The sequence below is a fragment of the Megascapheus bottae genome, chromosome 4, assembly GCF_031878675.1.
Source record: "Megascapheus bottae isolate mThoBot1 chromosome 4, mThoBot2.hap1, whole genome shotgun sequence".
In the NCBI taxonomy this organism is placed as follows: domain Eukaryota; kingdom Metazoa; phylum Chordata; class Mammalia; order Rodentia; family Geomyidae; genus Megascapheus; species Megascapheus bottae.
In genome coordinates this window covers 39,056,342-39,074,156 of record NC_143512.1, presented here as the reverse complement: position 1 = coordinate 39,074,156, position 17,815 = coordinate 39,056,342, and the positions used below count along the sequence as shown (strand labels likewise).

Here is a 17,815-nt window from a genome sequence, read left to right as displayed (position 1 = left end):
GTAAGTATTTAAATAGCTGTATTTTAAAAAGTAGTTAGTAGTTTCTTTTCTTTTAATAACTGAAATTAACTTAGCCAGCTTTGTAACCAAGGATACTTGTCATCTTCAGTATTTTGATATTGTAGTTGGTAATTTATTGAGTGATTAAAAGTGCCACGTGGCATGGTTAGCATTCCCCAACCAAAGAGAGTTTATATTTCTGTGGCAAAATGCTTTGTCAAGAGAACTTCAGAATTTATTTATCTTCCATTTAGAGTGGAAGATAATTTCTCCCTAAACAAAATGTTAGATTTTCCACTATTTGATGGCAAATATCCTTGTACCTAAGTCATCTTCTATCTTATCTATTATTTCCATAGTATAAATTTTTCAAGTAGAATTGCTTGGTCAAAAGGTATTTGGATGCCTTTGATACTATTTGTTAAGCTATCTTTAGGGTAATTATACTTATTTAAAACTTTCCAAGCCAAAAATATGAATAAGAGAGCCCATTTCCTCAAACTCTTACTAGCTATTAGCTATTACTATATTTATGATTTCTCTGGTTTATAGAGAAAATAATGTCCTATTATTTAAGTTAGCTTTTTTCATCATTAGGTAAATGTGAACATTTATTTGTATGCTTATTTGTGATTTATAATTTTTTCCATACATTGCTTTTTCATGTTCCTTGTTCATTTTTCCATTAGATACTTAGCATACATTGTAAGAGGTCTTTATAAATTATTAATATTATCCTTTAGTAATCAAATTATCATGTCTAAGAGACAGGTATAGAAGTTCCTGTAGGTGATGGAATTGTTCAAATAATACTTGCATAAGCTAAAAAACTCTAAGTAACTTCTAAGTAAGTGAGTGTTACCCAGATTTTAGTCTTTGCCTTTTAAGTGGCTCCAAACATAGTCACCTATAGCTTTTGTAAGTCTTAAAATATTTTTTAGAAAGTGCTACTTACTTGATCAAAGACAATTTATACAAATACAGACTTTTGTTTTTGCACATCAACTTTACCAGTCTGTAGTCAAGAAAGAGAAGCCTCCTCGTTTAGTTTTGTTTTTATAATAGGACTATTTTTAAACAGAGGAATATTGGAGAATTATAAAGGCACAAAGGGAACATTTAGGTCTCACAAAGGCAGCCAATCATTTTTAGTGACACTGCACCTACCACCACATCCATGCCTTCAGCTAAATTAACTGTCATTTATCACTGACCAGGAAAATGCAATTGATTCTGGTCTGCCAGGTACCTAAGGGAATCCCATGACTGAAACCCACTGCTCGAGGACATGAGAAAAACAATGAGCTTGATGTTTTCACCTGTCCCCATTGTACTTCAAACCTTAGTGTTTTTCCTCGAGGGCATTTTCAAATCCACTAGTATAGCCACATCTGATTTTGTTTGCAAATGTAGTCTTCCCTTGATGGCTCTGAATATTATACTGTAATTCTGCTGCTTCAAATGTGCAGCCACTACCAAGTGACAGAGAAGAATTTATGAGCCTGACAATGGGAATGCGTGGTATAGGTGGCAGGAGTGGTGACTCACACCTGTAATCTGAGCTACTCAGGAGACTGAGATCTGAGGATTATGGTTCAAAGACACCCTGGAAGGGAAGTCCAGGAAACCGTTATCTCTAAGTACCACTAAAAAGCTGAAGTTAGCCGGCGCGATGGCTCAAGCCTGTAATCCTAGCTACTCAGGAGGCTAAGATTTTAGGATCATCATTCAAAGCCAGCCCTGGCACTAAAGACCATGAGATTTTTCAATTAACCATTAGAAAACTGGAAGTTGTGCTGTGGCTCAAGGGGTAGGGTAGTAGCCTTGAGCTGAAGAGGTCATGGACAGTGCCCAGACCTATAGTCTAAGCCCCACGACCCAATAAACAAACAAACAAATAACTAAATAAATAGCTGAAGTGGAGCTGTGGTTCAAGTAGTAGAATGCTAGCCTTAAATAGAAAAGGCTAAGGTACAGAGTCCAGGCCTTGAGGTCCATGTACATGTAGATGCAAGATACAAGGTAAATTTCGATTATTTTGTAGCTACTGTCATATAACCCCTAAGAAACATGTTTGCCTCAAAGTTAATCTCTCACAAAGTTCATCTTCCCCTTCTTCCCTCTCCTCAGTCTTTGACCTTCTGCCATCCTCCAGTCAGAGGCTGAACCCTGCTGCTCTGCTGCCCGTCCTGACAGACCCCACCCTGAATGACCTGTACGTGATCTCCACCTTCAAGCTGCAGACGAAAAGCTCAGCCACCATCTTTGGACTGTACTCCTCATCGGACAATAGCAAATATTTTGAATTTACTGTAATGGGACGCTTAAATAAAGGTAAGTACATTTGAAAGGAATATTTTCTTGAAACTCCCTTTTTCTGATCCCAAAACTTCATGTACACTGTCCTGAAAAGGGTTCCCTTGTGCAATTTTATTCTTATACATTTTTGTTTCATTTTCAATACCACATTCTTCTATTTATGTATAGTGGGGGATGAAGTTACATGAGGAAAGAATAAGGAATTGCTTTGGGCGAAGATAGCTTTTAACATTGTCAAAATTCAGCTTTGGAAGGGACAAGACCAGCATAATTCTGGCACTGTTTTAGTCATCCCTGGCTACTGTAACAAAATACCAATAGAATACTAAAAAACTACCACAGATTCTACTTCTCACATCTCTGCAAGCTTCAAAGTCTTAGGTCAAGGTACTGGCAGATATGGGTGTTGATAGGGAGTCTCTCTCCCCCCCCCCCACACTCACTCTCTCTCTCTCTCTCTCTCTCTCTCTCTCTCTCTCTCTCTCTCTCTCTCTCTCTCTCTCTCTCTCTGTATATATATATATATATGTATGTACTGGAACTGAGGCTTGAACTTAGGGTCTGGGAGGGTCTTGGGCTCTCACTTGGCTTTTGGGGGCCCATTGTCTGGCTTACAAATGTTCATCTTTTCATTGTACCCTCTACAAAATGCATACGAAGCATATTTTCTAGACATCTTATTTCTCCTCTTATAAGGGATTGAATCCTATCGTGAGAGGCCCCCCTAATCTAGTCCTACTTGCCTCTCTCAAGGCCAATTACCTCCAGGTACCACTTACTGAAAATTCAGAGTTTAATTCAGAGTCTGATGTGGACACAAGCATTCAGCCTCTACCAGCAGAGCCCATCATTCTCATGTTCCAGAGGCTCTGCAAGGACCTAGCTCTCCTGGACAGGGAAAATGCCCTCCTCCAGTAGAGAAGAAAGGGCGCTTTGCTGCTTGCTTCTTAACAGCTTACACAAGCTCTCACTTTTCTGATCCTTCTCCTGTCACCTCTTTTACTGCGGAAGGGAGGGACTGTAAGCACAGAGAAATGACTCCCAAGAAGAAAGGTCACTATTTTTCATCCTTTTCCTCCCACCCATGCCCTGGGGACAACACCTGTTCCTGTTTATTGAGGAATGTAATAGATACATGCTCTGCTGTTTCATGCATTTAATAAAGCAGGAAGGGGAGGCCAGTCTTTCTGCCTGGGTTTTATATTTCTCTCCACTTGCTTTAAGAAGAGATGCTTGCAGGTGCTTCGCAGTATCTCTTAGATTCTACTCACGACTGCGCCCTTAAATCTGTGGATTAAGAAATTAACCCTTAGCTTTCATAGGACTGTAGAGTTAAAGCAAATGGGAATAGATATAGGCGTGCCTATCTCCTAGCAGAGACCAGGAAGTTTGCAGTTCAAGGCCAGTCTGGTTAGAAAGAACATGTTTCAAAATCCAATCTCAACCAAGAAAAGCACCACATGTAGTGGCCTTTGCCTGTCATCCTAGCCATGCCAGAGTGTAAATAGAAGAATCCTAGTCAAGGCTAGCCTCGTCTTAAACATAAGACCCTATTAGAAAAATGATAGAAACAAAAAATGCTGATGCTGTGGCTCAAGAGGTAGACCCCTGCATGGAAGTTCAAACCCAGTGTCATACCCCTTTTCCACCTCCAAGCAAAAAGCTCATTTGCCTTGCATATATTGAAAGAGCTGCTTCTCCATAGTGATCACTTTTCTTCATTTATAGGACAGGAGCTTCTAGCCAAACGATTTTAGACGCATTGGTATATTCAACCCAATGGCTACAAGGTCCTCTGTGGTGAGAAAAATCTCTGCTCCTAGCATGTCACTCTCACGGCATCTCCCTTCAGTTTCTCAGTTGCCCCATCTGTATGAGTTCACCATGGTCTATGGGGCCAGGAAACTCAAGGAAGTCATTTCTGAACAGATTCCATTTGCTCTGACAGGACAAGAATAGCAGATCCAGCATAGCAGAGAGAGAAATGAGTGAGGAGCTTGTTAATGTGTCTCTTCTGAAGAATTGCCAGTAATAGGATGGAGCCATAAATACCAGCTTATCAACTCCTATGGAAGAAGAAAGGGTTGATGGTCCCCTCCTGTTATGGCTTAAATGGTGAATGTTCCTCAAAGGCCCATGTGCTAGAGGCTTTGTCCCAAGAATGTTGGCAACATTCTTGGGAGCTGATGAAACATTTAGTGGTTGGGGCCCAGTGAGAGAACTCAAGTCATTGAGGGACATGGCTTTGAGAGGCATCTTAGGACCCAGACCCTTCCTGTTTCTCTCCTTTACTCTCTGGCCACTACGAAGTGAGTAGCTTTTGCTGTATCTTGTATCCCCACCATCAGACTCCCTCACACAAGCCAAGAGGCAATGAGCCAACTGACTATGGAGTAAAACCTCTCAAACTGTGAATCCAAATAATTGTTTCCTCCTTTTCAGTAGTCAGTCCCATCTATTTTGCCATAGCTATGGAAAACTAACACACTTCCTCATCCTGATATATAGTATTCAAAAAAGTGAAGGGAGTTAGTAAGTGAATGCTGAAGGCTTTTTGAGTATGAAAATATTTGTTGAATTATTAGCACAACAAAGTCTTAATAAAAATAAGGATTCTACAGAAACTACTTGGCTGAATATAGTTGATGCTTTTGTAGTATCTGACAACTTTCCAGTTAGTATTCTGGGTTTAGATTACTAACTGGTCTCTGTGACTATATATCTCCATCTATCTTAGCCCATTTATCGTCTCTAAAACAAGTAACAGCTGTCTCCCAGGTCAACTCCAGGAACTAAATTATTTAATAGTCTCCTTTAGACTTTGAGATGCAATAAAACGTTCATATTCTTTTTATTTTTATTTCAATGTATAGAGGGGTTATAGTTACTCTTTTTATTTTTATTTCAATGTATAGAGGAGTTACAGTTACTCTTTTTATTTTTATTTCAATGTATAGAGGGGTTACAGTTACATTAGCCAGATAGTAAGTAGGTACATCACACATTGGTACCTCTTCTCATGTTTTTGTCCCTATTTCCTTCCCCCCACCCCCTCCCAATCATCGTGATTCCCCCCTTCCCTTTCATATTAAAACATTTATATTCTTAAACACTAGAGAATGATAGATGGATGGAAAGATCGATGGACAGATGGATCAGATGGGCATATAGATCTCTAGTGTTTATCTTCTAAAATCAAAGCCTTTCCTTAAAAATAGCTTTACATTTCAGGGGAAAAAAGACACTGGAAAGAATTGTTTCTTTGATCTTTGACACAGAAGAATAAATTAATGCTGTGAAAATGAAAGAAACCTTACTGTTAATTTGCAATCAGGACCAAGGAGAGCCAAACAACTCATCCTACAGCTAGGGGATGTCCAGTGATCTACAACAATGGTTCTAGCACTTACTGGCCAAAGAGAAATATAGCTAGGGAGAAATGGGACACTTAGAAATGAATACTCGGAACTCTATATTGAGTGGAGAAAGACAAAGGACCATGAAATTAATCATAACCTTGATTGTTTCTATTCAATATGCCAAACCTTTTCTAAAAGCTCAAAACTCATTTTAGTTTTAACTATTAAAAGATTCTAACCCTTCAATTAGCTCAGTTTTAAAGTGGTCATATGCAGAAGATAGAAAGAATTTTTTATTGTATTTTATTGTTGGGGTAACGTTTAGAGGGGCTACAGTTACATTTGTTAGGTAGTGCATACATTGATAAGAATTTTTGAATTTTCAAAAAATAGGAAGAACAAGTTAAGGAGAATTTTTAAACTTTCACAAAATTTAGGCCAGAAACACTAAAATCTAATTGAGTCAAAGTTAATAATTCACACTTCATGTAATAAAAAGCTATGTCCAGAATAAGGAAGGAATAAGCCCTGGAGTGAGACATGAATATGTTTTCCTTGTTAGAAAGAGAGGCAAGGTGGATTCTGAAAAATCAAAGGCTAGTGAACTTTATAGCATAAACTCCCAGAGGTCTGTCTTATTATTCATATATTTTAAGATTGCCTGGAAAAGAAATCTGGAATTTTTTGAACACAAAATTGGAGTTACTGATGATAAGTCACATGAAACCTTTTTTTCCATGCAACCTCTAAGCTGATTAAAAAATGCTATGGAACACTGTGTATTTTTACTGCACAAAATAATGTTATAAAATCACTGACTATATCTTTCTGAATAATATAAAAAGGAATAAGTTACAGATAGATAATAGTGCTGCTGAGTTTTGTGAGGTGATTTACCACTAAGTAGCTAGAAGCTTTTTGACAAGACTGTCTTTAGCATTAAACCTTTCAACGTTGTGATTTAAATGAAGATAGACAGTATTTATTGTGTTTATAGTCAGCACAAAGCTGAAAACCCAAACTGAACATATTGAATGCCATCAATAGTTATAAAATAACAACAAGCCACAATCAAATTGGATGTGACTTCACAAGCATAGATGTAAACCCATGCTCCAAAAGGGAAAGGAAAACTGCAGAAGCATAGAAGGTGGGAGATCTAATATGAGTTCAACAGCAGTAGAAACCAATCAGTGTTGAGCAGAGTGCTAGACATAATAGACATTCAAAAACATTTAGTGGACGTTTCATAAGAATACAACTGGTTTTTAAAAGCTCTTTAAGTTTCATTAATGCATACACGTGTCCAGTTTAAAGAAACCAATAGTCTCATTTTACCCTTAAAATAGCCAAGCCACATCTAGAATTATACCTTGTCACAAACACATTTCACAAAGATACAGTCTAATCAGACACTGCTTTGAGAAGAACTGAATCCATTTAGACCGTCTTATGCCTTTTATTATTATTATTATTATTATTATCATAACCCAGTTGAAAAGTTTAAAAAGCTAGGAAAGTAAAGAAGGCAGACAAAAGACAAAAGAAAGATGAAAGTTGCCTTAAGGTATTTGAAAAAAATGTCATTTGAAATGAGGGTCAGACTAAATCTGTCTAAAGCTCTGAAGAGTAAAATGAGGACTCAACTCATTGGTGAAAGTGAGAGGAAACAGGTATTGGCTCTATATTAGGAAAATTGTGAAGAGCTTTCCAGGAGTGAAATGGGTTTCTCTGCAGAGTAATGAGTTCCTTGTTACTGGACATGTGTTGGTAGAGGAGTCATTGTGATTTTATTGAAGAGCTTTGTGAAGTGAGACATTAAGCTGGATGACTTATAATGCTCATATTCTGTGGTATTTACTAAGGCTAGAAAGGTTCTGTGACTTACGAAGTTGCTATGCAACTCCTTCTGCAACATGACCCTTGGATTCTGTGCACCTCACAGCATTAGGCATCATGACTCGTCTTATAATTTTTAAAACATAAAAGCCCTCTGTAGATATTTAATATAATGGCTTCCCTTCTTTTACTAAATAATTTTGCTGGTGGTGGTGATGGTGGTGGTGGTGGTAGTGGTGGTGGTGGTGAGGTGTGTGTGTGTGTGTGTGTGTGTGTTTGTGTTGTGTGTGTGTGTGTGTGTGTGTGTGCTCTATAAACTTTGCATCTGTTCAAACTATCATAAGAAAACTGGCCAGGTACCAGTAGATTTATCCCTGTAATCTTGGCTACTCAGTAGCTGAGCTATGAGGATCTTGGTTCAAAGCTACTTAGGGCAGAAAAGTCTGTGTAACGAATTAACCAGCCAAAAGCCAGAAGTAGAATTGTGGCTCAAGTGGTAGAGCACCAGCCTTAAGCAAAAGCAGATAAGGGACAAGGACCCAGGCTCTAAGTTCAAACCCAGTACCAGGACATACACACACACACACACACACACACACACACACAAGCACACACACACACACACACACACATATGCAAATTGATACAAGCTAAATTTATGACACAGAGTACTTTTAGTAAAAGGCAATTTTATATGAATCAAAAATATTAACATTATTATGACCTAGTATATAGACCATAAAGATAAATAAACAAAAATTCCCATCACAAAAGAATTAATAGAATGAAGGCATTTGAATATGTAAATTACTTTAAGAGAAGAAACTTCGATGGTAGTGGATTCCATTATATATTGTAAAGTGCCAGAGCAAAGCCATCTGCCAGGCAAAGACGACAGTCCTGTGCTACCTTCAGGAATTTGCTGCCTGCAGGCCACGTGACTGAACTTGTGTGCAGAAGCTGACAAAATGCTGTCAGCTCCAGTTTGTTAAAACCATCATTCTCCTTTGTTGCCTTGTAGGTAGGTCAACATTTCATAACATTTTTTACCTCCATGTCCACTTTTCCAAAAGTACCTTTAAAAAATTCTTTCCTGGGGGGCCGGGAGTTTGGCCTAGTGGTAGAGTGCTTGCCTAGCATGCATGAAGACCAGGGTTCAATTCCTCGGTACCCCACATACATAGCAAAAAAAAGCCAGAAGTGGTGCTGAGGCTCAAGTGATAGAGCTCTAGCCTTGAGAAAAACCCAAGGACAGTGCTCAAGACCTGAGCCCAAGCCCAGGACTTGCCAAAAAAAAAAAAAAAATCTTTCCTGAAACAGTAGTCTACAAAACTGCGTTCACTGCAATTGCTTGTCGCTCCCTGCCAGTCACTGAGATGGACTCTACTCAGGAAATTAAGGGAAGGGGTTACCACATCAGGTATGAAACCACATAGCTTTTGGATATGCCACAGAACCAAGTCCCAGATTGTCAAGTACACAAAGATGCTATGTTTGGGGGAAAGGTTTTAAATTAACAAGCCAATTAAAAATGTCCATATTTTCTAAAATACTTAATTACAGGTAATAAACAGAGCAGTCATACAAATATTCTGTCTGATCTATTTTGTCATTCAGTAAATGAATACATTGCCATCTACTGTATAATCCCAGTGATGCGGACTATATGAGAAGTAGGCAGAAATAGACGTGGTAGTGTAGAGAGTAAAGAAGGTGGCAGGAAGCATGGGGCCAGGCCTGAGGTAAGGAGTTTAGACAATATTTATAAAAACCATTAGGGAGTTATTAAAGGATTTCATTCACTTGTCTGTGTGCTCACCAAAACAGAGCACTTTTATAAGATCCACCTGTCAGTCCCAAAACTCTGGGCAGAAAGAGTGGCAAGGTGAGTCAAGAATCCAACACAGAAGACTGAAATGGAGCCGAGTACAGGTGGGGCAGGGGCTGGGAGTGGTGTGGCACGGGAATACCTGAACGTCAGGAGCCTTCTGCTTCAGTCCAGTGTGGCTCCCCTTTTTCGTTTGCTTTTGTTTTCTTTGTTTTTGCACTAAGCCTGCAAAATAAGCAGGTTGAATCCCCAAGCAGACGTGTTGAACTGATGGTGAGGGGAAATTTCACATGTGGACTGCATGTGCTGCAGCTGAAGAAACAAAATTGTACCCAGGAACACTTTCCTGAGCTCAGTGCTCCCTGGGGCAGGGAGAAGGCAGGACTGTGCTTCCAGTCAGGTTCCGGTTTCTCACTTGTTGCTGGAGGGTGTGTGATAGCCTCACTCCCTCTGAAGTATGGTACCCTTTGTTTTGCTCTCTCTGTTCTGTGTACATGTTGGGTTATGACAGTGCCAAATGAGCCTTAGAAAATGCTCCTTCTTGCCCCCTTACTTGCTCTGGAAAGGTCTGGAAGGAGTGCAACAGAGGCTGCAGGGATCATGGTTTTCAGCCATTGCTGGACTCAGTGCAACTGATAAAAACACATGGAGTTTCCTGAACAGGAGCCAGTCTGCCCTCTGGGGTTGTCTTGCTGCCGTAGGATATAATAAGTGTAGAGGCAATGGAGTAAGGAATTTGCAATAAAAAAAAGAAAAATGAAAACTGGAAGCCACAAGAGAAAGGAGAATTATTGGATCAAGTTTGAAGAATGGCAAATGTCAAGGCACTTGATAATTTTTTTGTGAAGATGAAAGTTTCCACAATTCTTCTTGTCTGTTCTTCATCTTGCTATTGTCACAAGATCTGAGAACAGGAGGGATTTATCATCCAGGAGTTGCATTGCAACAAAAAGCAAGGGAGAAGTACAGAATCCCCTTAAGTAAGAGCATGGACACAATGGTATGCTTTGCTACATGGAATAAAAAGCTAAATTGCCTCTCCAATCTTTTTATTTTCTATATGAAAAGCTCTGGGATGCAATCATTTAATTATTCATTGCAAGTTCATACATTTAATGTGCACCTGTTATATAAAAGATCCACTAGGCACTATTTATGAAATTCAACTCAGCTATTCAGTTATGAAAATAAACTACAGCCCATGTACCCTGAAAAGGCCTATTAAGGCTAGCAGCATGCCTAGGGAAATATATTTCTATTGAGTTTCATAGACACCTTACTTGGGGTTAAAAAAAATGTTATCTGAAATACAAGCTGAGCAAGGTGGCACATGCTTGAAATCTCAGCTAGCCTATAAGCAGAGGTAGGAGGATCCAGTCTGAAATCAGATCAGGCAAGAGACCTTACCTGAAAACAAATGAAAAGCAAAAGTACTGAGGGTGTGACTCAGATTGTAGAGTGCAAGTATGAAGCCCTAAGTTCAATTCCCAGTATCACAAAAGAAAGTATCTGTTTTAAGTCCCTAAGTGTATCTTCTTAAACTGTTAATATAGGGAACAGAATTAGTGGCTGTAGCTAGAATCAGGGAACACTGAATAAATGTGTAATATCATTCAAGTTTGGTAGTCCAAGTGGCATTTTTATTCGCTTATAAAAACTCCAGGAATTTGAAAAACTATTCTAAATCATAAAGTTATTAAAGTAAAAAAAATGGATTAGTGCTTATTTGGGCTCTATTCTTTTAGCTGTTATAGGTGACTCCTATGTCCAGCCATAAGTTCCTATTGTAAATTCCCAACTATTAACATGTAATTAAAGGGTTAAAATCCTGTTGGGTCCCAGATTACAGGAAATCTTAAGAATATCTCTCCATGTCAATATTTCTCTATCTATCATCTTCTTCCTTTTTCTACCTTATATCTCACTGAGAGTTTACTTCGGGAAACTTAGTATTGGGCTATAATCATAGATAGTCCTTCTAGCTAATCTTCCTTTGCAGGGCTTACCAATTCTTTTCTCTCAAGAAGCTTTGCAGTGGTGATCACATGATAGATCTATGAGATCTATCTCAACCCTCCTGACACATCTGTAAATCAGATGGATGGCTGCCCAACTCCCCTTTTCTCTCATCCTGGTCAGATGGAAAAGGAAATCTAGTCAGAGCTCAAGAGGGGCAGGACAATTAACATAGAAAGTGTAGAAAAAGCCGTTAAATGTATGCTTCAAGTTAGTCAGCAGAAATTATTTTCTTTGGTGAAACGGCAAGGTAAATAGGTATTCTTGGCTAGGTATCCATGAGGTGGTTTTACCAACTTGACATTAACACTTTCCAGAGTTGGTACCTGAAGAAAAGTAATCCAAGTTACATACTTGCCATAAATCATGGGTACACAGCATATTGTGACTTTACTTGTTTATATATAGGTAATGGGTATTTCTAGGATGCGACAGTGATCTGACTGTGACCTCAGTAGCCAGGGTTGATTCAGCTGCTGGCTCATATACCATGTGAGTCCCTTCTGAAGCTGAGCCACACCAGTGAAAGAGAGATCCTTCCCTAACCAATGAATATGAATGCCATGATCCACCAAATAAGCTCTCATAAGTAGCAGGTGTCTCATAGAAAAGTTAGGTGAGACAATGGAATTCTATGCTGCTGTCAGAAAGAATGACATCGCCCCATTTGTTAGGAAATGGAAAGACTTAGAAAAAATCATATTAAGTGAAGTAAGCCAGACTCAAAGGAACTTAGGCTCAATGGTTTCCCTCATTCGTCATAATCAGTAGAAACCTTGGGCTCTACTAGCAGAGATCTGCAATAGAGCAAAATCTTGATACATAACGCCATATAGTATGAAGCTAATTGAAAGGACCTCCAGGATATTGAAACAAAAGCCATATAACGAATGATTGTTGTCCTTAATGTACTATGTTGTCTCTCATCTCCTTTGCTGTCCCTTGGTTATCTCATATTGTTACAGTATCTCACTTTGTTATCTGATATATTGAATTTATTTGTATTTGGTTATTTGAAATTTGATAGGGAAGGGGGGAAAACCAAGACAGGTGAGGGGTTGGGGGGGAGGGTAATGGGTACCAAGACATGTGAAAGGGTATCAATGTATGTGAATTAATGCACCTTCTATCTGGCAAATATCATGTAACCCTTTTACTAATTACAATAAAAAATTTTTAAAAAAAGTCCTCAAGGTTTGTCCATGTATACATCAGTCATGTTTCAGAATTTCCCTTCTTGTTAAGGCTGTATAATATTCCACTGTGTTTATACGCCACATTTTATTTACCCAATTTATCAATAGATACTTGGGTTGTCTGTACCTTTTGATATATATTATAAATACAAATATTTCTTAACTTAAAAAAAAGAAAAGTTAGGTGATGATGATAAAAGAAAAATACCATCTAAACACCCAGCCATTATTAAATGAATATTGATTGACATAGTCTTATTTTCCCTACACACATGTACATGCACATATGCACATGTATGTGTATGCTTTCAAACAGACATATATACATTTTTCTTTTTTTCTTTTTTTATTGTCAGGGTATTGTATGGTTGCAATTACATTCATATTATTTCTCAAACATTGATACTCCTCATGTTTTTATTCCTGTTTCCCTCCCTCTATCCCCTCCAATCATCTGTTTTCCCCTCTTACCTTCCCTATTTCAAATAAATGTATATATATGTATATGTATATATATATAAATGATGCTGGGTAACAAAGTCAGATACAGTAACCACATGAGATTAACCATAAAGGGAAAAAAGAGAAAAGAAATAACTGCACATAATACATTGAGAACAACAATCACAAAGATAAATCTCTTGTTTTTCATATCCTAGAGTTCGTTTTGTATAGTCTCATCCTATATATATAGCTTTTGAGCTAATGTGATCCTCTGCTAGGAGAGTCCTAAATATGTACTAATTATTACAAATGAGGGAAACTATGGAGCCTATGTTCCTTTTGGTCTGGCTTACTTCACTTAATATGATTTTTTTCCATTTCTTTATGAATGGGGCAATGTCATTCTTTCTGATGGCAGCATAGAATTCCATTGATATACACATTTTTCTGAATGAAACTATGATGTCTTATGACTTCCTTTTGTTCATGTAACAAAGCAATGAACCCATGTTTTTGTTCTTTTACTATATAGCTATTCCATTAAGGCCTGTTTTATAATCATACAATAATTTGTGTGTATGCGTGTGGAGGAGTAAAAGAAGGGGGCTGGAGAGAGGGAGAGAGAGAGAGAGACTGTGCCAGTCCTGGGGCTTAAACTCAGGGCTCAGATGCTGTCCCTGAGCTATTTTGCTCAAGGCTTTACCACTGGAGTCCAGCTCCATTTATGGCTTTATGGTGGTTAATTAGAGATGAGTCTCACAGACTTTCCTCTCCAGGCGGACTTTGAACCATGATCTTCAGATCTCAGTGTTCTATGTAGCTAGGTGTACACAAACTATGAGCATGTAGACATCACACCATAATTAAGTAACCATTTGCCTCTTTTCACATATATGTATATACCCTGCCAGATGCTTACTATAATGCATATTTCTGAAATTACCATTCTTATCCATAAATCTTGATGTTCCCCCCAAGCCCTCTCTCTTTCTTTCTCTGTCTCTGTCTCTGTCTCTGTCTGTCTGTCTGTCTCTCTCTCTCTGTCTCTCTGTCTCTGTCTCTGCCCCCCCCCTCTCTGTTTTTTCTTTTAATTCCTTTAGTTCCAAGTCCCTGGAGTGGCCTTGCTGGGTTATTTAAATTTTTCATGGACATTACCAATTTTCCTTCCAGACCTGTTTCTGACAGTTCAAGGCTTTCCCACCCTGGGACAGCTGAAAGATTGGACTTGGACCTTGGAGGCTGCAGTGATGTGTTTACCACATCCACTATCCAACGATGGGTACAATCACCTTTATCTTGTTCCTGAAATTGTTTCTAGAGAGTGATTGGGTTTGAAAAGGATACTCATGGATGGACCTATGGAGTTTGGTTGAGTTACTAAGACTTTGAAAGTAAATCACTGTAATCTCTCTAGCAAATCTCAGCCAAGGATTCCACGTGCAAAGCGTCAGCTGCTATGACCAGATTTTATTTTAAAGCCCAATATATTCAGGACAATAATGATGTAAAAATGAAGGCTGGAAACCAGAATTTAAAATACAATAAAAAAGTTCACACAAAAAAATTCTCGTGAATTTTTATTGAGTAATCCCATGAAAATTATCAGCTTCCTACATTAAAAAATAATAATAAATATTTTTTTAAATCCAGGGGGCCAGGAGTTTGGCCTAGTGGTAAAAGTGCTTGCCTAGTATGCACAAAGACCCAGGTTCGATTCCTTGGTACCACATATATAGAAAAAAGCTAGAAGTGGTGCTGAGGCTCAAGTGGTAGCATTCTAGCCTTGAGAAAGTCCAAGGACAGTGCTCAGCCCCTGAGCTCAAGCCCAGGCCTGGCAAAAAAAAAAAGTATTGGATAGGGGTGGGGGAGAGGGGAAGGGAAATGGGGACCAAGACATGTGAAAGGGTATCAATGTATGGGAATTAATGCACCATCTATCTGGCAAATATCATGTAACCCTTCTATTAATTACAATAAAAAATATATATTAAAAAAAGTCCAGGAGCTGGTAACTTACACTTATTATCCCAGCTACTCAGGAGGCTGAGATCTGAGAAATGAGGATGAAAAGTAGTCCAGGAAAACAAAACTGAGAGACTCATATCTCCAGTTAGCCAGCAAAAAGTCAGAAATACATGCTTCAAGTGGTATAGTAACAGCTATGAGCAAAAAAGCTAAGCAAGAGTACAAAGCCCTGAGTTTAAGCCCAGTATGGCCCCCACCATCCAAAAACAGAAAAAAGGAAATAGAAAATAAGGTAGTAGATCTGCCAACTTCTTTATTTGCTAACTAAACATTGTTAACATCAGGCTGTCCAAGTGCAATATAAAGACTGTACTCTATTTGACGTGTGTTTATAGATACATATCCATGTCTAGCAATCTGTTAAGCATAGAATAGCTTACACTTGGGTTCAGATTCTAGTCCCTCCATGACACTGTCTTTGAGAAAGCTCTTTTAGTATTCAAGCTTCGTTTTCCTCATTTGTATTTTCATAGCATTGCCAGGAGTCGAATTCAAAAATTTAAAGCAAGTAAGGACCTATGACTATTTGATATGTTGATGATTTGTTCCCCCAGAAAATGACTTGGATTTGAGTTTACTTTCTGGTGAGGATTCTGTTTGCTCATTCTGTTTTTCACTATCTGAAGCCTTATTGCCTCTTTTGAGATTTGCTAGCAAATCCATCAGCACAAAACGTCCATTGGAAGAAAGGAGGCTCCCATCCTAGTGTCTTATCTGTCCCTAGGACAATGTCTGGCATACAGAAGATGATGAATCAGTATTTGTAGTTACAATTTTCATTCTTTCCAGTGACTACCCTTGTAACCAGCTGTCACCTGACACAGAACCAACCCCTCCCCTCTTGTCACTCCATTCACTGATCTGTGCTTGCTTCCAGCCATCCTCCGTTACCTGAAGGATGATGGGAAGATCTATTTGGTGGTTTTCAACAACCTGCAGCTGGCTGATGGGAAGCGGCACAGGATCCTCTTGAGGCTGACCAATTTACAGCGAGGAGCAGGCTCTGTAGAGCTCTATGTGGACTGCACCCAAGTGGATTCCACTCAGAATCTTCCCAGGGCTTTTTCTGGTCTCTCTGAGAATCCTGAGGCTCTTGAACTGAGGACCTTCCAAAGGAAGGCACAGGTAGGAACCTGCAAACCATTTTCCCAAATGGAAAGAGGAACTACAAGGAATTATGGGATATGAAATCATGTGCTGGGAAAATGTGTCAGCTTCCAGGCCAGTGAGTCCGATGCTGACTGCATATTAGAATCACCTGGAAATTTGCCATATATTTGGCTACTATAGGATTATTACAAAGACCAATTAATTAGACCAATTAATCTGTAGGCCTGGTGCCTAGACATTAGCATTTTCTAAAATATTGATTTAAATATACAGCAGAAATTAACAATTTTTGCTTTTAATGGTAAATAAAGCCTTGGAGTCAACTTTTCTTATTATATAGTTACAAAGCGGTAGCTGTTCTTCTATGATATTATTTATTAGTTTTTCATAAACATAGAAAAGAGTTTTTTCACAAGTCTTAGAAAGACTTAGTTCCATCACCTCTGTGTTTTGTTTTATTTCACATTAATGATGATATTATTTTTTTTTTGGCCAGTCCTGGGCTTGAGCTCAGGGCCTGAGCACTGTCCTTGGGCTTTCTCAAGTCTAGAGCTCTACCACTTGAGCCTCAGCACCACTTGCGGCTTTTTTCTATGTATGTGGTACCGAGGAATCGAACCTGGGTCTTCATGCATGCTAGGCAAGCACTTTAACCAGTAGGCCAAACTCCCGGCCTAATGGTGATATTATTATCATTAATTATTATACCATTGTACCTGCTATAGAAGGTGCCACAAACATCTTTTGTAGTGCTAGGAATGGAACTTACGACCTTGATCATAATGCACAAGGTCTCTGAGTTACAGTCCCAGAACTTGTTTTTATTTTGTTTTGTTTGAGGATCTCACAATATAGCATAAATTGGCCTTGGCCACACATCCTGAGTGCAGGATTAGAGAGAGATGTGTATGATCTTGCCAAAACGTAGAGTTCTTTTAGAAGTTTTGTGATAAGAGATGCATTATTTAGTAGTCTTTGTCCTTTCCAATAATTTATATCTGGTCATGGTCCTTGGATTTTTATCTGTTGTGGCAATCAATGCCCAAATCAGTAACTATGCTTGTCTGTTATGACCTATAATATTGCTGTCTTCTCTCAATCTTTATTTTCCATTTCTATTTTATTACTTCATTACATGTACTTTAGTTGCGAGCTGTTCTGCACTCTCTGTCCAAAGAAGCAGTGTGTAAGCAATGGTTTTCATTATAAGTCGGATTGCAGTGAGATTTTAGATGCTAATATAAAAACTATGAATCTGATCCTAGAATTTTGCATTTGAACAGGAAGCAAAAATTCCATGAAAATGAATATCTAAGAGGATTTTTGTTGGCCTTAGTTTGGTTTTGCAGGTGACTATTTGGTTTGGCATTTTGTTTGTTGATATTTTATTTATTTAATTTTTCTTCTCCTTTCTTTTCTCTCTTTTGAGGAAGAGTGGGGTCTTACTATGTGCTCTAGACCAGTCTCAAACTCAAAATCCTCATGTCTCAACTTCCTCGGTTCAGGGATTACAGGAGTAAACCACCATACTCAGCTAGAGAGTTTATCAGTAGGGATTTATACAGCAAAAAATTAATAGAAAAACATACCTAACTTTATTAACCAAATATCTTCAAGAAATCATACTGACAGTCAGAAATTTTGTTGCTGATCATATTGGAAATTAGTGTCCATATCTA

General features: G+C 38.5%; 1 protein-coding gene across 1 annotated transcript in view; it reads left to right on the top strand.

The window, feature by feature from the left end:
- Positions 1 to 2,148: 2,148 nt before the first annotated feature.
- Thbs4 (thrombospondin 4) overlaps positions 2,149 to 17,815 on the top strand; it is a 41,065-nt gene continuing 25,398 nt past the window's right edge. Inside the window, exons 1-2 of the mRNA XM_090331705.1 lie at positions 2,149 to 2,334; positions 15,904 to 16,151. Coding sequence (XP_090187831.1) covers positions 2,316 to 2,334; positions 15,904 to 16,151 — 267 coding nt within the window. The 5' untranslated portion in view covers positions 2,149 to 2,315. The remainder of the gene's footprint in view (positions 2,335 to 15,903; positions 16,152 to 17,815) is intronic.